At 46.7% G+C, this 22,652-nt stretch overlaps 1 protein-coding gene across 3 annotated transcripts in view; it reads right to left on the reverse strand.

Annotated features, from left to right (window-relative positions):
• LOC124787753 (phosphofurin acidic cluster sorting protein 2) overlaps window positions 1-22,652 on the reverse strand; it is a 691,488-nt gene that overhangs the window by 226,821 nt on the left and 442,015 nt on the right. Inside the window, exon 1 of one of the 3 annotated variants that reach the window (XM_047254747.1) lies at window positions 6,475-6,597. The exons of the other annotated variants lie outside the window; for them this stretch is intronic. Coding sequence (XP_047110703.1) covers window positions 6,475-6,554 — 80 coding nt within the window. The 5' untranslated portion in view covers window positions 6,555-6,597. Of the gene's footprint in view, window positions 1-6,474; window positions 6,598-22,652 lie in introns of those variants that run through there. 3 annotated transcript variants of the gene reach the window in all.

The following is a 22,652-nucleotide window of genomic DNA, read 5'->3' on the forward strand; positions in this document are numbered from 1 at the left end:
AACATGCTCAATGGGGGACAGATCCGGAGATCTTCCTGGCCAGGGTAGTTGACTTACACCTTCTAGAGCACGTTGGGTGGCACGGGATACATGCCGACGTGCATTGTCCTGTTGGAACAGCAAGTTCCCTTGCCGGTCTAGGAATGGTAGAACGATGGGTTCGATGACGGTTTGGATGTACCGTGCACTATTCAGTGTCCCCTCGACGATCACCAGTGGTGTACGGCCAGTGTAGGAGATCGCTCCCCACACCATGATGCCGGGTGTTGGCCCTGTGTGCCTCGGTCGTATGCAGTCCTGATTGTGGCGCTCACCTGCACGGCGCCAAACACGCATACGACCATCATTGGCACCAAGGCAGAAGCGACTCTCATCGCTGAAGACGACACGTCTCCATTCGTCCCTCCATTCACGCCTGTCGCGACACCACTGGAGGCGGGCTGCACGATGTTGGGGCGTGAGCGGAAGACGGCCTAACGGTGTGCGGGACCGTAGCCCAGCTTCATGGAGACGGTTGCGAATGGTCCTCGCCGATACCCCAGGAGCAACAGTGTCCCTAATTTGCTGGGAAGTGGCGGTGCGGTCCCCTACGGCACTGCGTAGGATCCTACGGTCTTGGCGTGCATCCGTGCGTCGCTGCGGTCCGGTCCCAGGTCGACGGGCACGTGTACCTTCCGCCGACCACTGGCGACAACATCGATGTACTGTGGAGACCTCACGCCCCACGTGTTGAGCAATTCGGCGGTACGTCCACCCGGCCTCCCGCATGTCCACTATACGCCCTCGCTCAAAGTCCGTCAAATGCACATACGGTTCACGTCCACGCTGTCGCGGCATGCTACCAGTGTTAAAGACTGCGATGGAGCTCCGTATGCCACGGCAAACTGGCTGACACTGACGGCGGCGGTGCACAAACGCTGCGCAGCTAGCGCCATTCGACGGCCAACACCGCGGTTCCTGGTGTGTCCGCTGTGCCGTGCGTGTGATCATTGCTTGTACAGCCCTCTCGCAGTGTCCGGACCAAGTATGGTGGGTCTGACACACCGGTGTCAATGTGTTCTTTTTTCCATTTCCAGGAGTGTACTTCCTCGCGGGTCAAGACTGGTTTTAGTAGTGAATCTTCGGAGTAATTTTTCCCTTGTGTTTCGCGCACAAAGAGTGCAGGGATCGTGACTCTATCCCGAAACTGCTTAGTGGAATTAATCGATGAACTTATTCAACATCAGGGTACAATCTTTTCGGATCGTTCCCCACGAATAATTTTACTCTATTTGTTGGAACCACCCGCGAACCCGTTTCGGCACACAAATCACTAGAATGATGTTTCGGCCATCTCCACCACGTTTCGTTGGACGCGTCTCTCCCCTCCGCTCCCGTTGCTTGATCGCCACCATCTTCATCTCAGTTTAAGTACTGCGCCTCACGTCATCGACGCTCTGTCTCGCGTGCTCATCTACGCCTGCTCCAGTGATTCCTGTCTTCCACTACCAATTCAAATACAGTTTCCAGTTACGACTAGTGTCGTCGTGTGCGCCCACTCTCTTAGATGAGTTGCGTTTTTTCATTAGGCATCATTTTTTCGATCGTGGGATCCTTCCAGGACGTCCTTTCTCGTAACTCGAACGATCCTTCGGTTTTTCAACATTCTCCAGTACATTCTACATCTACATCCATACTCCGCAAGCCACCTGACGGTGTGTGGCGGAGGGTACCCTGAATACCTCTATCGGTTCTCCCTTCTATTCCAGTCTCGTATTGTTCGTGGAAAGAAAGATAGTCGGTATGCCTCTGTGTGGGCTCTAATCTCTCTGATTTTATCCACATGGTCTCTTCGCGAGATATACGTAGGAGGGAGCAATATACTGCTTGACTCCTTGGTGAAGGTATGTTCTCGAAACTTCAACAAAAGCCCGTACCGAGCTACTGAGCGTCTCTCCTGCAGAGTCTTCTACTGGAGTTTATCTATCATCTCCGTAACGCTTTCGCGATTATTAAATGATCCTGTAACGAAGCGCGCTGCTCTCTGTTGGATCTTCTCTATCTCTTCTATTAACCCTATCTGGTACGGATCCCACACCGGTGGGCAGTATTCAAGCAGTGGGCGAACAACTGTACAGTAACCTGCTTCCTTTGTTTTCAGATTGCATTTCCTTAGGATTCTCCCAATGAATCTCAGATTTTTAAAGGCTTTAATGGTTTCATTTCCGTCTTTCATGATGTCCTTGTTTCGCACCCCACAAGGAGCTGCGTGCAAAACATAGCTTTTCCATGAAAATTTTACAGAAAGACTTTGGCCTTGCCTAACTCTTGCTACTACATCTCTCTTGCTGCCATCAATTGTACTTCTGAGAGCAAAATTCGTTCAGCTCTTCAAGTGTATCTTGTCCAACTTGAAGGTGTAGCCACCCAACATGTCAACCTGCTACACACACACACCATTACCTTACCTTTCTTTTTGTTTTCGTGGATATTACAGGCATCTGGTAGTGCAGTTTCCACTGCACAAACGATTCAACTCTAATCCTGCTCACTTTCGACGAACTCTGCTGTTATCGGCGAATCGTCAAAAGCTCGTTTCCTGTAGGTGCTCACTGCCTACAGCCAGGCGGCCTCTCACTTCTGTAATTTCCTCCTCCTCCTCCTCCTCCGTGAGCCAACCCTAACCTTGACTGGCGTTATTTCCTTGTTTTGACATCCTGTACGACTCCGCCACTGCTGACTACACTCTGCTTGGCATCAACACAATGGTGTACTCCCTTACTGGAAGGAAAGCGCTGTCCCCCAAATCTTTTACTTCGTATTTGGGAACAAGAAGTCTTCCCAGAACAGTCTTGTCCACAGAACACTCACCTATCCTGTATGAGTTGAGGCGGCTGTGTGAGCTACTGCGTTATCATGCTGCTTTATAAGAACTTTTCTTCAACTTCGGACTCTTTCAAAGTCCAAGACGCAGAAACTTGGGGTAAGCAGTGCCCCTCAAAGCGATGGTCTGTCACAGTTTCGTACCTGAAGGTACCGTGGTCGCATGTTGGGCCTTCGTTATTTGTCGTTCCTTTTCATCTTGGAAGACGGATCTTCACTGAGAACTCATCAAACAGCGAAATGTCGTGTCTCTTGATGACCACGTTAGTATAATCTGTTCGTCAATGTGTAAGTCTAATACAGTAATTCATTGAAATGTTCAATTCTTTGAGCGTGAATCCAAGTCAGCTTATGACGCCGGATTTCCATTGCTTTGCCAACTGATGCACCAACCGGCGGACAAATCGGTAAACGAGAAGTACACGTTCGTGCACTGCGGAGTGGCAGTTTTATACACCCTGTCACGACACGAGAACATGTCGCAACGGGTTTATCGAGGAATATGGCTCGTTGGCAACACGCTTTTTCACGCTGCCCACTGTTGGGTTTCCTTCAAAAACCCAACTGTTTAGGATTTTTTCCTCGATGCTAACACGACATTTCATGTAAAATGATCAAAACAGTTTTCCATGAAGGAAAAAAAATGTCATCTAGAATATTTACGAAAAAGTGGATATTAGAGGTAAAGCACTGAATTTTACTGAAAATTCACAAGAATCTAAAATCCGCTCTGATACTGCTAGAAAAATCTACCGTTTGCGAAACACGCACGCTATAGACTGATAGGCAGTACTTTTAACTCCCAGTCTAGCGTTACCAGCGATTACAGAGCTACTAAAATGTTTTTAACTCACTGTACACTTTTCTGTAGTACTGTTTTTAAAATAAAAAATCTGAATAAATATTGTTTCTGTGAAAGATATTAGGCAGATTGGTATCTCAGAGAGAGAAATTCCTGACAGGCACAAATTTAGAAGATTGGTGAACAACTACCAAGGTTTTAAAATGGTATCAACGTCCAAAAGACGGAGAGGACCATCATCCGAAGAACATAGACAGGCACTTCTTGGTGGGCTCAGAAGATACTGGCAGGAAGTCAAAGCTGGAAAAAGAACAAGACCTAGACACTAAAATGATATTGTCCTTAGAGGCTCAACTCGATAGAAAAAGAAATTGTTTCTGTAAAATGTTTTACGATAACACCTGAACAGTACGTCAGTGATGTCTCCACAAGTTAATGTAATTATAGGATACGCGGCGTCTTTCAAGAACGAGTCGAATATCAAAAAAGTACTCTCAACTGATAATATTAATTATACCTACGGGGTATATTCTCTTCGTGCTCAGGGCTCGCCGATTTCTGGAGCTGATTTTACGCTTCGCTAACAAAAACTCATGAACTCTTTAAATGACTAAGTGCAATCATAAAGTAGATTAGTCTGTATGAAATTGATTGCTGAAACATTTAAATTCGATAGTTAACCGACAATATACAAAAGTTTGTAGTGGTCACATATGCTCAACCATATGTAGAGCAGGTTAATTGGTAGAATACTGCGAAAATGGTATCAGTCTCCAAAGGAGATTGCTTACAAAATATTTGTGCGACCAGTGCTAGAAAAGTGTTCAAGTGTGCGCGCGCATGTGCGTGCGTGCGATAAAAGCAACGTTAAACGTAGATAATTAAAGGCAGCACGAATGATAACGGATATGTTTAGATCACAAGAGTGTGTCCCAGACGTGTAGAAAATCTAGGTTAGGAGGCGGTTGAAGATAAACGCTTACTTCCAAAGTCTCAAGAACCAATGTTACGTGAGGCATCTAGGAATCGACATTTCGCTCCCGTAGGGAGCGCCAGGACAAAAGACTAATTACAGCGTGCATAGATAAATTCAAGCAGTCATTCCTCCCTCAGTCTACGTGATAATGACCGGGAGAAGTCATATGAGATACCACCGCCGAATCTACTTCAGGTTTTCCGAGAGTTATCTAAACTATTTGTTGTGAGTGTCAGGAGCGTTCGAGTTCTCGTCCAGTGGCTCTCCTGCAGAGTCAGCGCTCTTACACCACTGACCTCTCCGCCCACGGGCCGCTAAGCTCCCGCTCCGACAGCAAAGTACCTGCTAGCGCACCACTGCAGCACAATGTGCACACACACACGTAACTTCAGCAGTCAGAGCAATAACAAATGATAAGCCAACAATATGACATAACTCAAATGCCTGTACGCGCAGAGAGGGGTACTGGATACGGTTCGCCAGAGGAGAAGCACGTGACGGCTGGTGACCGCCATTTCCGCCAGAACGCGCCACGGAACCGCCGCTCAATGCTCCAAATACCGGGAGACGCTGTTGACACGGGGGCTTACGGCATTCGGATTGGACTTCTCTCCTGTTCGATATTGCGTGACCCGAGTGTATACTGGCGGAGGAATTGTTTGTAAACTCCTCTGCGTGCACTACTACTCGCAGTATCTAAAGCCAGCACGTGCGAGAAGGTACGCAAAAAAGGTCGCTGATAGATACTTCGGTTACAATGCTCGAGTCGCATTTTATTTGAATGCGACATTAAGAATACGAAATCGGCAGGACGGCTAAGTGTTCCGGTCAATTACTGTACACACGAACACACTGCAGAAACATTGGCCCTCATTTCACACTGTTAACACCCGTAATTTCTATATTGCAAGAGGAACGTAACTATGCATATTGTACTCAAAAAATGGCTCTGAGCACTATGGGACTTAACTTCTGAGGTCATCAGTCCCCTAGAAGTTAGAACTACTTAAACCTAACTAACCTAAGGACATCACACAGATCCATGCCCGAGGCAGGAGTCGAACCTATGACCGTCGCGCTAGCGCGGTTCCAGACTGTAGCGCCTAGAACCGCTCGGCCACCCCGGCCGGCTATTACAATCAATTCCTTGATTTGACATCTCGTTTAAGGTCCCAGGAAAGTGTTGCTCTGAGCTTAGATGTACTGGCGTCAAATTTAGTTAAACCACTAACAACTTTTTTTTTTTTTTTGGTAATATACTTCATTGTGTCTGCTAGCGATAAGTATGAAGAAAACAAACACACACACCCTGAATAATCAAAGCAAGTTCTGGATCCTTTCTGTTGCGAATATAAATAGTAACGAGTGGAGTTAGGCATCGGGAGGTTTAGTTTGTTTAGTTTCAAAGCATTTTGCGTTGCACAACGATTTGCCCTAACACTCGGAGCACAACGAATGCAAAATCAGTACAAAAAAATAAGCACGTGTGATATATTACCGCCAGTCTAAGATAATTGTTCGACGCATAACTGGTGTTAGCTCTGCAAGTTGAGAAGTTATGCTCTCATCTCCACCATTAGGAGCTTTTAAATTTCGTGCACGTGGTGACTGTTACAGCAAACATTTTCATTCACTTGAAAGAACGACACTGTTCGAAGTCGAGTGGCACTCGAAAACAAAAACAGCCACGCGGTGCACGTAAAATTAAAGGCGCCTGACGAGGAGGGTGTGAGGTCGAAACGCCTAGTGCCAAGGGGAGAGCTGAAACGGCTGACAAAGTGTGTCGGCCAGCCCTCGCACACAACAGACACGTGGTCCGCCTGCGGTGCCGTACCTGGTGGCGACGTCGCTGTCGGCGTCGTCGTGGACGCGCTGGTAGCGTCGCGGCGACCCGAGGCGGCTGGGGCAGAACATGGCAGCAGCCCACTGGCATCGATTCGCGTCGTCGCCGTCGCCGTCGCCGTCGGCCGCGTGCGCTACCAGACGCGGCGGCACTGAGCCTCAGCGGCGGCCTGCCTGCCTGCCTGCCTGCCTGCCTGCCCGCCCCACAGCTGGCCGCTGCCGCTGCCGCTGATTCACCCGCCAGTCGATACGTGGCGCCACGCGCGCGCCAGACACGCCGCCGCCTGCCGCCTGCCTAGCGCCGCTGGGGTGGGCCCGCAACCAGCCGGCCACAGTTTGCAACTCTTCCCGTACCCAGTTCCGGCGAACGCGGGAGGCAGCGATCGGGGCCTACTACTCCCGAGAGTCCTGTCGCTTACACCCCGCCTTCACTCTCACACGGCACCGGCAAATACGGAGACACATCAGAAATTTACTCGCCGCTAAAAAACGCCGGGGCTGATACCATACTTGCACCAAACTGAAAAACATTCCACCGGCTCACTGGCCGCTCCCCCACAATAACCATCCCTTACCTGACAACCTGAGCAAAACTGTCCACTTTGCATCCTCTCTCCCGGACATCATCTCCGTCCCCGACGATACCACTTTGATTACCCCTTCTTGCCTACCATTTACGAAACCACAAATACCACTGCCACACCGTGGGCTCTCAACTTCCAGTACGTGGACAACGTACCACAAACGGAATTAAATCCCAATCACAGTAAGTGATATATAGCCCGCCACGATAGCCGCGCGGTCTAGTTCGCTACTTCCCGCGCGGGAAGGCGTGCCGGTTAGAGATGGGCAAACTCGTTCATCTTTGGGAACTATTTCACTGCTGATCGTTCTTTTTTGGGAACCGTTCAGTTTTTACTCGTTCACCGTTCATTTGTGTTTGGTATATGGTTCTTATGAAAAGCTGAAAGCTAGTAGTGTAGGTGACTGAAGGATGGAGGGCAACAAGAGGGGACACTTGCCTCCCCCCTGGAGTATAGAGCTCTTATTCATTACAGAATTCTTACACACTTTTAGAAGTAATTTCTGTGATTCTGCAGAACCTCTCGTTTAGCCAACCGTAGCCTTGTGTGACTGATCGCAGGGAATTAATATAGGGTGGCGCACGGAAAACCGGTCCGAGTACAGACTGGTCGCCAATTACGGACGATGTGTTGCCCGTTACGAGCAGATACAACAAACAGACATACATGTAATAATTAGGCAGTGAAGAAATCACAAACTAATGCAAGCAACAATTGCGAAACAATCGATGACGATGTGTAGAGAGCTGGAGAAGAGAACATGAAAATCTCACGCGACGCGCATGGGCTATAGTTCATGTAGTCTTGTAAACCTGTTGGTCGCTCTTTCCCAACTTTATAGACCACAAATGTCTTGTATAAATTCCTCGTTTCGACTTCCACTACATAGCTGTGCAACGTTGTAAACAATAATCGTTTACACCCTATATATACTTCACGCTGTCTCTGAGTTCGTAGGCGAAGTAGAGACTTTATGGAAGCATAAAATAAAATGTGCTTTTCTCATACTTGCGTCACACGCTTAGTAAAAATTAGGTCTATGTTGCATTATTAAAGTTAATGCACCAATAATAATAATAATAATAATAATAATAATAATAATAATAAAGTTCGCAGTAATAAAGTTTTTGGTTTGAAAGCTCCTTCTGAACAAATGTTTTTGAGATGATAAGTAAATACGATTTTGTGGCAATCTATGTCTTTTCAAATGCAGACGCACCGCTTTTCCTACTGACCCAAAATGACCCACAACCCACTTTTTTTTCCTCAAAGAAACCAAACTAGCAGGTAATGCAAATTAGAAACAACCAAACTTAAAAATAACTAGAGCCTTCCAAAATATGTTTTGTATGTGAACGATACACGAAAATCGTTTTATATGAATTTTCTCACACTAAAAATTAAGCAAATTATTGAAAGTTAGCTGCTATATCAAGTCGATGAAACCAAAAAATATATGAATAAAAAAAAAAAAAAAAAACTTGCCTCGTTATAAGTATCTCTTCTGCTGTTCAGCGATATAATGAAGTGGGCTGATATGCCCTTCTGTTACCTGAAAAAACGTACCTATTACATACAACGTAATTTTTATCTAATTTACGTAAGTATAAAATACTTTTTGATTACCGGTCGTGGACGCTGAATAGCCAGAACCAAGTGCAAGAACAGTTTGGAACACACATAAAATGGGCGAGCGCAGTGAACGAAACGAACAACTGGATACTAAACTAACTAGGAGTAGTCGGCAGTGGAACTGTGACCGGTGGTCATGCGAAGAGCGACGAGTGCGGCCGAGGGAGACCGGGACTGAGACGAGCACGCGACCGAGGCTGGAACGAGAAATGCCGAAGTGACCGCCGCGACCGAAGTGAACTATGAACGTATCGTTCCCTGGAATTCGTTCCTCGGTCCTTTTGTTCATCTTGGTGAACCGTTCCTTTGCACCCGTTCGTTCGCGCACTACCCATCTCTAGTGCCGGTCCCCGGCATGAATCCGCCCGGCAGATTAGTGTCCGGCATACCGGTATGCCAGCCAGCCTGTGGACGGTTTTTCAGACAATTTTCCATCTGCCTCGGCGAATGCGGGATGGTTCCCCTTATTCCGCCTCAGTTACACTTTGTCGGCGATTGCTGCACAAATCAAACGCCGTTTCCACGTATGCATACACCATAATTGTGGTGTCACCGCCAGACACCACACTTGCTAGGTGGTAGCCTTTAAATCGGCCGCGGTCCGTTAGTATACGTCGGACCCGCGTGTCGCCACTGTCAGTGATTGCAGACCGAGCGCCACCACACGGCAGGTCTAGAGAGACGTCCTGGCACTCGCCCCAGTTGTACGGCCGACTTTGCTAGCGATGGTTCACTGACAAATTACGCTCTCATTTGCCGAGACGATAGTTAGCATAGCCTTCAGCTAAGTCATTTGCTACGACCTAGCAAGGCGCCATAATCCTTTGCATGTTCTACAATTGTGGATTAAAGTTAAGTATTACATCCACTACGTACTTTATTTGCTACTATACATTTCCTTAACTGTTCCAGACGTCACGCCAGTCAGCGTGTAATTAAACGCGTGCTTTTCGGCCCCCTCTAGCAACACGGTGTTGGCTCTTCTGCCAACACTACAATAATTATTCTACCACTCAAACCTTTGTGGTTACACTCGTCTGGTATGAGACGTTCCCGGCGGGGGTGGGGGGTGTCCACTGTGGGCTGAACCGCACAATAACCCTAGGTTCGGTGTGGGATGGTGGTGGGGTGTGTGGCCTCCTGCGAACCAATGTGGGCTACGTCGGGACGAGGCCTGTCCGTCGTTTCCAGGTCCCCGGTTTAATACATACATACATACATACATGATATATAAGTAAAATTGGGGACACAAAGATCATACGAGCATACCTTACGCGCTATTTTGGGGCACACATAGATGAAAAATTGGATTTCCACGAGTACATAAGGCTAACAACAGACAAAGCACAAAAAATAGTACATAAGCTGGTGAGGCTACATTCAGAACAGTACAGATTACCTCTACCAGTCTTACGGACATACCACTGTGCGCTCTTCGAATTAGCACCCCGCTTCGCAGCTAGCACGTGGGCACATAGACTGAACGTGGTCAACAACAAAGCATCGGTCAGACGAGGGCAGAGAAGTGTCCTAATTAGGCTATCTGGAGCCTTCGGCACCATCTCAGCGGATGCACTGTGTGCGGTGCTCGGAATATGCCCCACGGATATCACGATCAAATACAGAGCTCCAATTTACTGATTAAAGATATAGGGACTGTATAAGGTACACACACTAACTGGTGTGCCGGTAGAGACGATACTTCACCTAAAGTTGGCGTTTGGATACATGGCAAGGTGAGTCGGATGTAAGTGATAAGGGAGGTAGACTGCACGATTTCCTTCCTGACAGAAGGGAGCGGTTGAGAATGAAAACAGATCGATCCCAGCCGCGGTATGGTACATTTCTTAACCGGCACGGACTTTATCCCACGCGAGTTTGAGGCAGACACCTCCATGCACATGCGGGGAACAAGGTTCCCCAGAACACACTGTCTTTTTCTGCGGGCAATACGCGAACAATAGACACACACTACACTTAGGCTACACAGATACAGACATAGGTACACACACAAATAAGAGACGAAGAACAATGGGCACAATTAAACGTGTTGGCACAGAGTATTTCAAAAACAACACATGAAGAGTACATGCGGAAACGACATAACAGACATGCCTATGTGCAGCGTAACAGCAATCTCCTGGGGTGGACAGCGATACCCACAGTGACAATGAGGAGGATCACGAGGAGGAGGCCGAGATGTGACAGTAAATAAGCGTAAGGCGCTGGCGATCTAGACAAGAAATCACCAAATGCTGTACACGGATGGGCACTTAAAGTTAATACACAGGATTAGTAATAAACAGGACAAGCAATACCATTTCTCTACTAACAACGATATATATATATATATATATATATATATATATATATATATATGTGTGTGTGTGTGTGTGTGTGTGTGTGTGTGTGTGTGTGTGTGTGTGTGTGACTGCCGGCCAATGGCTCGAAGAAATCATTCCGAGGTATTCACCGTCAGTCACGTTCGGAGATGGTACTAACAAATCTCTCCTCTATCCTATCATCTTCTTATATTCTTAAAAAACAACAAAATTTTATTTATAGTTAAACCTTAAATTATTGTTATTTTGAAAAGTATTATTCTTTGTAAATGTTGTAGATAAAACAAAAGAAAACTGCAAAAAGATTAAAAACGAAAATTTTAAGATGTACGACCTTTTTTAAACATCAGGTAACAGGTCTACAATTTGGCAATAAATAAATATAAAAAATAATATATATAAGTACTTCATAGAAAATGCGACACATCCCCTTGTTACATACGCATTAGCTGTCAACACCTTAGAGAATGCCCTGTCTCCTTTCTAATCACCCTTGCAACATTTTACATCACTATCCTCTCCGCAGCTTACTATACTAAGCTGTGGAAAACCTCCAAAATCCTACTTTTCCTCAAACTGCTCAAACCTCCAACTGGTATCTCCTCCTACTGCCCATCTGCCTCAGCAAGGTCTCTAATCCATCATCTCCCGACGCATCAATCAGCATCTAAACCTCCACTACTTCGTTACCATTAACCAGTATGGCTGCCATATGCGTATGTATGTACATATGGTACGTACGTAGGTACATATGTACGTACAGCGTCTCGTCGTAAACCACTGGTTCGATTTTAACCAAATTTGCATACTGCTTGGTACTGTACATGAGACTCATCGCTGTGGGGGTTAGAACCTGCTAGCTCTATTAGGAGCGCAGATACAATCAAAACGACAGGCTGCCCTCCACGACAGGCGACTTGTGCACGTAATATATGTATGTCTTGCAGGGGTTACGTGTTGGAATGGACACAGGTGAACAGACAGGCGAGAGGATGAGATGGACAGAAAAGGTAGGGGGGGGGGGAGGAGGGAGGATGGGCAAAGAAGGGGCTAGGGGATGGGCAGAGAGTGGTGGAAAAGGAGGGGCGAGGAAGGGATGGGCAGAGAGGGGCGAGGAATGGATGGGCAGAGAGGGGGAGGAGAGGGAGACGCACGTGGAAGGTATAGCAGCGTACGGACAGGTGGAAAAGGTAGAGGGGGAGAAGGAGATGTGTGCAAAATATCTGTCGAACGCCTGTGTGACTGCAGTCGCGGGAAACGGTTTGTTATAAAGAGAAAATCAGAAGGTAGGATATCTGTATAGACAGAAATCTATGTGAAAGACGGTAAGCTGCCCCGTTTTCATAAGCATGATCGGCACCACAGTGAACTTCACACGTGTCAACTCCTCATGTTTCTATAAATGTAACTCCATCCTCTGGGCGGAGTGTGGGGGCAACAACTCGTGAATATCCAATACAGCAATACCAGTCGCCGTTATTTAGGTTTTCCTTTTATTTTTACGCTACCAGTTTCGACGATACATTGTTTCTGTTCAGACACGGCTTTGCACTGCGTCAGCACCCACTGGTGCAGAGTGGCTATCGTAAAGCATCCATTTTTCTCGCACTTCGTTTCTAGGAAAGCAGAGTCGGTGAGTCACATCTTGTTTACCCACCTGGCGGGAAACCCCCTTACGCAGCTTCCATCCTTCCCAATCGATGTAAGCTTCACGGGACTTACTGGGTGTCCCGCCCAGTGATAACGATCGCACTATACTAGCGCAGCCATTTCGTCGCCGTTATGAATGTATAGGCCATTAACTTCCGTCACTGGTGATGTAGGAGCTTTTTTTTTTCTTTTTATGAAGGATAGTGGAGATAAATAAATCTGCTGGACGGTTTTCTGTTTTATGTTCGTGGCCGGATCTCCCAATGATGTGCCAATAAGGACCGGAAATTCTTGTGCATCATTTGTTAATCGTACAAATGTATTCATATTTTCCGTGCAGGGTGCGCGTGACGCGGAAACCAGTCCGCACTGGTGTAGTCGAGTGAGGGGAACCGCCTAAAGGCGACACGCAGGTTGGTCGATGTCGGCCCAGCAGGCCAACAACGGCCGTCAGTCTGCGCGGCGCGCCGCTTCGATCCAGGTGTGGCCCCGCTCTCTAGTGTTGCGGGCCAGCGCGCCGTGCCGTTCACCGACAGCCACAGCCACAGCCACAGCCACAGCCTGCTCTGCCAGCATTGCCCTGCAAGAAAGGTCCAACTCCTCAGAGCGCCTATACGATCAACAGGAGAGAGGTCGCCCAATGCTTGTAAATTCTATACAGTTTGGGGAGAACTTGAGGTGAATGCGTGTTTTGTTACTAAAATAATACACGGCTACGCCCTAACCTTCGTCAAACTGGGATGGTGCGCAGCAGAGGAACAGGCCCGTGCCCTGTGCGACTGCGACGCACGGTCCCGTAGTCACGGCAGCCCCGCTACACATCTGCCGCCAGTACTTGCGCCAACACTAACGACGAAAACGAGACATTTCTGCTCCCCGCCAGGCTGGTCCGCTCTCATCTCTGTGGATTTTCCCTGCACTTATCTGTACATCGCACCTCTTCGTTGCTGGTGGTTTTGCTAGCGATTAGTCGCTCGTAAATACGACGGTGATCTCAGACAAGACAACAGTTAAAGTGGAAACTTCACTGTGGAAAATTTAGAAAGTCGCGCTCGTTTACTTAGGAAATAAGCGAGTGAATCACAACGGAAGAAAACGTATGGACCTTGCCTGCGATAAAAACACTGATGTATGTACAGGGTTCGTCAAGTTTTATAATTATATTCCATTTCTGCAGCACAAGGAATAAGGCATTTGGTAAAGCACAGACTTGGCAGGAACAGTAGCAGCAGTTACAGAAGCAGTACAAGGTAAGGTGAAAGTTCACAGCGTCTCCAAGAGTACATCTACTTCTAAAGGTGGTAAACTTGCAATCTGTGGAGTAACTACCCTTTTATGAACTAGAGGTTTTTCATACTGTGTTACGAAGGAAAAGAACGAATTAATACACGTTCTGTCATACTCTGCACACTAACCGTTGCCTGCAGCCATTCGAAGTAATGTTGGAAAGCTGACTAATGTGCTTGGTGCAAGCAGCAGTAAATATTGGTACCTCAGTGGAAACTCTTACCCTATCCCGCAACAGTGTCTACCGCCGCGGCACTAATAGAGGTGCTGCTCGGTACCCAAGCACGAATGTACAAGCCGACTGTCCGTAGAGCCCAGTTTCCAAATGAACCGGCGTAGATGCCGATGCGACAACTCTGAGCTACTTGATCTATACATTTCTGGAGCACGTTACCTTTCAATTAACAGCTTGGTCGTGTGAAATAGTTATGTGTCCATAGCATGCGAGCACACAGTTGCTTGCAGTGCCGGGGGTGCTTGACTGAAAGCTTCCCAATTCGAATGTTGCCGCTGGAATGTATTTTCATCACGAATATATGGCAGGCAAGGCGAGGAGAGGAGAGGAGAGGAGAGGTGAAGCCTCTGATCACAAGGCTCTGCGTCACTGTACCGGGTTACCGGTGATTTCTGTTTTGTGGGCATTACGCAGTGCTTCAAGGCATATCTCCGTGCATAATGTTCCGTCTTCCAATACTGTAGACTACGTGAGACACTAAAGACTCAGAAAAAAGTTACAGTGGCAAAAAAGCTCGGCAAGGCGAACTGTTCGCACGTTTCTGGCAACGGTCCATTCGTCACCTCGGGAGAGCGCGGCGTCGCGCCGATGTGTCTTAACGAATCTCGTCGTGGGGAAGAGTTGCCGCTGTTTGCTTTATTTAGGATTAACATGCACACTTTTCTAATTCAGTTACGCTTTTCTGCTGAAGCTGTTTTGAATTACTACCGCGTCTTTGTACGTTCTAGCACAGTAATGAAGGCATGCTAATGAAATCCTAATATCAGAGAAACGAATTCGATGGTTCCCTGGTCCCAGCAGATGATCTCCTACTGCCGATCTATCCGTGATCACCAGACGTGAATGTCTGCATTGCATGATTATCCAGGATTAAATCCGAAACATGTCTCAGAGTGACGGTATGTGACACTGTTTATAGCGGTCTGCCCGGCGCATAATGGCATTAAAGCTTTACGGCGCCTTTAACTGCTAGGATACGTTATGTTCCGACGCCATGTTTCCTCCACTATCGAGACTTTAAACGCAACACTATACTGTATGCTAATTTCTATTAATTCCCTTGTAACTGATGCCTTTGATACGAATTAAAAAATACTGTAAACGCACTTATTATAACCACCCACATATAAGAGTCACGTTTAGAACACAACGCAACTACAGGGTGGCGCACGAAATGTGTTACCAATTGTTTCTTTCACAATTTACGACGCACATTAGATATCCCGCTGGGATCTCTACAGTAGTACCAGCAGAGCTTGGAAAAACAAATGAGTTACGAAATGACGTGTAATTCACGATACTACCGCTAGGAGACTAGTAAGCAGCAATGGCTGACAATGGAAGACTGACGACACGGCAACGATCGGCAATTGTGTTACATTTTCATGAAACGAAAAGCCTTGTTGTGACTCAGAGGCGTTTCCGACAACAGTTTAACACACGATGGGTCCCTTGCAAGAAGACCATCCACAGTTTGTACGATAAATTTGTACAGGAAGGAACAGTATTGCAAGCGAAGCGACCTCGGCATGAGCCTGTTTGTTCGCCGGAGAATATTGAAGCGGTACGAGTTGCTGTACAGAGAAGTCCCGGGTAATCGTGTAGAAAGGCAGCAGTGCAACTGGGAATATCCAGACGTTCCGTTCAACGCATTCTTGAAAGTGACCTCCATATGTACCCATACAAGATGACCTGTGCACAGAAGCTCACTGAAGAACACAAGCAGCAGAGACTACTGTTTGCTCAGTGGGCGGAGGATAGGGAAGAAACTCTCAACAACGTTTCGTTTTCAGACGAGGCGCATTTTCATTTAGACGGTGTGGTTAACAAACAAAATGTACGCTTTTGGGCCACTGAAAATGCACAAGTGCTTCATGAACGACAACATTGTGCTCCGAGGATTACAGCGTGGGCAGCAATTTCCAGTCACGGACTTACTAGACCCTTTTCCTTTGAAGAAACTGTGAACAGCGAGCGTTATTTGAGCATGCTTCGCAATAGCTTCATTCCACAGCTTCTTGCTACTGCCTTGCCCTTCAACACGCAGTGGTTCATGAAAGATGGAGTAAGCCCACATACTGTAAACACTGTGTTGGAGTTTTTACACGAGCATTTCGACATGCGGATAATTTCACTCAGGTTTCCAGGTCGCTTCAATGACGGACAAAATTGGCCCCCCAATAGTCCAGACCTCAATCCATGTGACTTTTTTCTTTGGGGGTCGCTAAAGGAAAAAAATTTCCCGAAACGTCCACGTGATTTAATGGAGCTCAGAAGACTTATTCTTCAAGCTTGCAGTGAAATTACGGAAGACATGTGCCGTAGGGTAATCAGTAACTTCAGTGTTCGTTTGAAGGAAGATATGGTGGACATGTTGAGCATGTGCTGAGTTAGAACAAATCACCATGGACGGCTCTTCATTGTAGTATATGTTCCTTTCAGATTGTATTGACAATAAAGTTTATATTCAAAAACAAAAATGGTAACACATTTCGTGCGCCACCCTGTACTTGGCACAGGAAGTTTGTCTATTCAGCGCGACTGAGGCGCCCCTTAGGATTTAAGACATTCAACCCCTTGAGCAAGTTCAACTGAAAAAGTTAGTCTATTTGCGCTTACGTTTCGGGACACAACACACACACACACACACACACACACACACACACACACACACACACACACAAAAGTAAACGTCATCGTGAGACTATCTTACGTTTGGGGCAACTAACAGGTGGCTGTCAACGTGTTCGCGTCTCTTGCTAATAGAGGGGCCGATGCCTCTCACGAAGGTCTTTCCTCACCTGGTTACTCGGGCTGCGTACCACGGCAGACGGTCGATGCCACTGGAAAGCAGCCACGTCTACCCAGTGTCGCACGCGTGTCGAGGGAGGAGTCCGATAACTGGAGATATCCAATAGATGCGTTCAGTCAGCGAGTGAGGGCGCATTCACTTCTGCATACCAACCTGCTTTGTTCAAATTCCTCTCAATAGATGACGCAAATTCTTCTTTGTGCATACAAATGGCACCGGTTACTAGTACAGATAACGTGGCTAGAGCACTCTCTCTCCTACATTCGCTCTGTGCTGCTGGTCCACCCCTGCGTCTGCTTGCTGAGCATCTGTACGAAACTAGAAGTGACAATCCCATGGATTGAATGCTTAAATGTTCAGTGAAAGGGTCTCACTGACAGCTTCATAAAGTTCTGATTTTTGTTGCTACAAATTCCACATAACTTTTGGGGACACCGTTCTCTGTTTTCCTCTTTTCACTACGTATTCTAAGAAACTGAACTTTCTCATTTTGAGAGAAATGAAGGACGTCTGTTTAACAGTTAAAAACCGTTCAACAGCCAAGGTCGTATAAAATAATTTTATTTAAAAAAACTGATTTCAACAAACTACACTGTCACCTTCAAGTCTTAAGACCTTTGCTGTAAAACATGTTTGTTTTACGCTGACCTCACCTAGATGATGTCAAGTGGATTAAAAGAAAAAAAATATTATAAAATGTTTGTCATCGCCACCTGTGCTTTATGTTCTTAAATGTTTTAGCGATGACAAAACTTTTATAATGCGTTATTTCTATCCACTTGACATCTTGTGCGTGAGGTTAGCGTAAAATGAATATGTTTTACAACAAATGATTTGAAGACCTGAAGATGACACCATGGTCTGTTGAAACCGGTTGTCTTAAATTAAAAAAAAAAAAAAAAAAAAAAAAAAAATGTTTAATGCGACCTTTGCTGTTGAATGGCTTTTGATATACTAAGAAACAACCGCGTACGCATAGGTAGCTCACGTGACGTTCCTTTAACTACCTCGTTTAAAGTTTTGACACAGACAAGTCGGACAGCGCAACACGACTCTCGCTACGTACTGCAGTGGCCACTACAGTGGTACACGTATTGTAGTGTCACTGAGAGATCTGGAATGTTAGCAATGGCCAGACACAAAACGGTAGAAGTGTTAAGAAATGAGACTACTACGAACTCATAACTACACTGCCCAGCGATTAGAAGTTCGACCAACAGCAAGCTGCTCGCCAACTATTACGGACACGAGAAACTTCGATGACATTTGTCACAACGTAAGAGCAGAATTTAAGGTCGAGAAACAGACGCTCACATATATGCCACGGTAGAAATATCCCCAATAACGAGATTAGTATCGTTCCTTTAACACGTATCTTTAACAACGTGGTACACATAAATAACTGCGTTAATGTGTGATCTTCCACGAATTACGTGACGTAGTAATGACTGCAACCAGTCATATATTGACAATTACATTTAGTACAGTGGTTACGGGCATGCAGCTCATCTTCAGTTGCTTACTCTTATTCTTTCAAATAATTACTTATCGTGGAGGACCGTGAAACAACTGAAGTATCAAGTTCACGCTGTAGTCCATACGATGTGGAGAGCCAAGACTGAAACGAATTAAATAACTAACACGTTGGCTTGGAGATGCGCCACGCTTTATGTACAACACACGTGGCCTGAGTTCCCTAAGTCGGCATGACTTCGCATAATTCAGAGAGCGGTAAGGCGGGTACACAAGAGGTCGGCGGACGTCAAGCGAGCGCTTCGTTGGCCGTCATTTGCTTAGTGTGTATGGGCGGCAAATCTGAGCCCAAGGCAGCGGTTGGCCTCGGTTGCGATTGGGCATGCCAGCGTTAACACCAAAGCCCGTTGGCCGTGGGTTGGCCTAGGGACTGCTCTCCTAGTGTGGACGCCGGGTCTAACGTTCGTCCGTTCAGTAGCGATTTGCTGTGCCTGTTGAACTGGTGTGTATTTACTGTGTTTAAAAATACTTGAGTACCGAGTGGAATACGAAGACAGCATTTTATCGTGAACGGGAATGTTTACGGGGGTCACACGAACAAACTGGAAAGATTAGATGCTTGGAGGGAAATGAATGCGCTCTTAGAAAGTAAAGTGCACGAAGTGAAAAAAGAAAAATGCTGCATTTATCGAAAACTTTTGGCCGTGAACAACGATCACAAACAAGCAAATCTGGGACTGGTGCTGACGGAGTCTATAAATCGACATAGCAGTACGAGTTGCCTGCAGAATAAATTCGAAGGAAGAAAAGTGTACACGGAAGTGAGTGAAAAAGTTTTATTTTATTTCTTATATTTTACTTCACGCTTTATTATTAATGGGTTCAAAAATCATGTTATTAAACGTAAAAAGCCTTCTCGAACTCAATAGAAAATACTTTTCCATTTACAGAATGACAATGTTCCTGCTGCAAGTACAGCTCTCCTAAAAGAGGTGTCATCCTTGGAAATTTTACGGCCTACACAACTCAACAACAGTTACAAATCTGTAACTGTCATTCGGACAAAAATATGAACCAGGCAATATTCCAATTCAGCTTTATGGTCAGACAATTCTGTCACACCACACTGCTCCCTAATTTTGAAAAGAAAGGTCGTTCACCAGTGTTGTTTCTACTCCTCCTCCTCCTCCTCCTCCTCCTCCCCCTCCCCCCCCCTCCATTTTCGGGTCATCACCTTCCTGTAGTAAAGTAAACGCTTCACATGCGACTACTTCTCAATCCTCTTCGTCCCTCATAATATCCGATAACAATAACAAAATTGGAGCAACCTCCACAAGTTATCAGACTCAACTGCGACTGCAAGTGGCCGAATCCGTCGGCCCCATCCCTTGGTTTGGTGAGGATGCGAGGCCGAAAGAGCCAATGCGTTGATAACAAACGTTCGGCCGAATCCAGAATTCACTGGCTGTCGTTTGTTGGCCTAGTGTGAACGCGCGCGCCTTAAGACAGTGGGCGTATATTCTGGTGGAGCGGAGATAAAATCCACGTCCGGACTGCCACGGGTCGTCACCCTGCAACTGACACCTGGGCGTCGGTAGTTTAGTGGCATCGCGGCGCGGGCGCGCATCCAATGGCATTTTATTGAAATTACACGAGTTTGTTAACAGCATGCAACGTGTTCAGCGAAAACCGTAACGAAAGTCTGTTGCAGCGAAGATGGAGGAATTACTTCATTCCGGGAATGAAGTAATCTAGTTCAAGAGTACGTGTCAGGTCCTATTGAATACTGCGTGTAATCTGTAATGACGATCGTATGAGACTTGTGGTGGCACCCAGATGGATGCTGTGTTGCTTGACTTCTCGAAGGTGTCGAATACAGTTCGGCATTGCCGCCTAATCGAGAAAATAAGAGCACACGAAGTCGGACCAATTGTGCCACTGAACTGAAGAGTTTTTAGCAAACAGCGCACAGCGCGTCGCTGTCAACGGAAAGAAATCTTAAGACGTAAAACCATCTTCGGCCGTACCCCAAAAGGATGTCTCAGGCCTATGCCGTCCGTTGCATACGAAAACGATCTCGTGGACTACATTGCAATCTCCGTGACACTGTTTTATGCAGAGAAGTTGCAATGGCACACAGATGTAGGGAAATAAAGGGAGACCTCCACAGGACCGACGCCTAGTGTAGGAACTACAGTTCACCTGTACAACGGCGTGCTGAAACGTAATGCCCCCGAATTTTTTATTTTGTTCTCTAAATCTGTTGAGACGTTACATGTCACGCACACTGCTCACTCGACTTCCACGCTTCGATGACGTAAGTTTTGACACTGTGGCGCTACAGGGCGCCTGACTATAGCGTGTAACATGGCCGTGTGTGAAGTAACTACATCGGTGTCTGAGAAACAGCGTGTGTATTTCAAATTGGAAAGTTCATCTACACACGGAGGACTCTCTCCCTCAGCATGAAAACAGGAGCGCTGCGACATCTGCAACTATCCGACACCTTTGGTTCTCTGTCGTCTATCATCTTCCGTGCGGTCCCGACTAAGTCCCATACCATTTTCGTCTGTTTCCAAAACTTGAAGAATCGCTTTCACGAGTTCACTTTGGTAGTGATGAAGTCGTGCAAGCAGGAACAAGGTTGCGGCTCCGACAACAATGTTGGAGATTCTATCGCGACGGTACCAAGTAACTGGTATCTCGTTGGAAGAAATGTGTTCGTCGCCAGAGTGACGTATGGAGAAATAAATATGTAGACATGAAGCTTAATCTGTTAATACGTTTTATTTAAAAACGTTTAAAGGTGTTTAGACAAAAAATTCGGAGACATTAGTTGTCAGCACGCCCTTGTACGTCGCGTGATTAGGCAGAGAGACCATTATTGTATGATTGAACGTTTGCAAAAAGGTCACTCAAAGTTGTCAAATCCATAAAATATCTAGGAGTATGTGTACGGAGGGCCTGAAAGTGCCTTCGCCATTACATTTATGTGTCGTTCCAGACAGATTCACTGGGAGAATCCTCAGGAAGTGTCGGGCACGCACAAAACCCATGGTAGACGAGTGCTTAAATATTGCTCGTTAACGTCCGGGATCCATATCAGACGGGACTGATCGCGGAGACGGGGAAGATCTAAGGAATAATAGTACGTTTCGTTACAAGTTCATTCAGCAAGCGCGAAAACGTCACGGAGCTGCTAAGTTGCCTCCAGTGGCAGACATTGCTATTTTTCGCGCAAACCATTAGAGACTGGAGCAGGAAACGGAGCGACTGATAGCAGTGGACAGAATCCCTCCGTCACACAGCACAAGGTGGCTTCCGGCGTACTAGTGCTTACGTAGACGTGGCAGGCGTGTGTCGTACAGGTCACAGCACGTCACAGCCCCAGAGTGCCCGTCGCGAGCACCGACCGGTGAGGCAGTGGGGGCGCGCTGACCAGAGGAAGAGGGCTAGCGATGGCGGCGGCGGCGGCGGCAACGGCGCAGAAATGAAAGTGGAAAGCGGGGGCGGAGGAGGCGGCCCGCGGCCCGCGGCCGGCGGGCTGTGACGCCGCGGACGACGAACAATGCCCGTCGTCGTCGTCTGCTGCTGCTGCTGCTGCTGCTGCTCGCTCCCAGCCAGAGGCTCGTAATTACGGGCGAGGTGCTCGCGTGGCAACCGGTAACACATCTGTACAGTTACTGCATGTTCTCGCTGCATCTGCTGCGTTAATTCTCGATAGCAACCCGAGCTTTTGACAATATCGGCCAGTGTCACCGACAGGAAAGTAACTGACCGTCGAAAAACCACAGGAATTAAACGGGTGTATCTCACAGAGAGAAATCAACTATCTGAAGATAGTCCTACGCTCTTTAAAATCTACCTAGAGGAGGCACTAAAATCATGGAAAAGGAAATGCGGAGGAATGGGTGTCCCTAGAGACGACGAGATATTGTTCACTCTATTTTTTGCTGACGACCAAGTGTTAGTAGCTGGAGATGAAGATGCAAATTACATGCTCCGCAAATTGAAAGAAGAATATGAAAAATGGGGTCTTGTCATAAACGTATCCAAAACAGAATATCTGAAAGTGGGAGAAAATACTGTTAATGACTTACGGCTCGGTTCTGACACTGTTTAAAGGGTGTCATAATTTTAAGTACTTGGGAGTGA

Source organism: Schistocerca piceifrons, chromosome 1, assembly GCF_021461385.2.
Source record: "Schistocerca piceifrons isolate TAMUIC-IGC-003096 chromosome 1, iqSchPice1.1, whole genome shotgun sequence".
NCBI lineage: Eukaryota > Metazoa > Arthropoda > Insecta > Orthoptera > Acrididae > Schistocerca > Schistocerca piceifrons.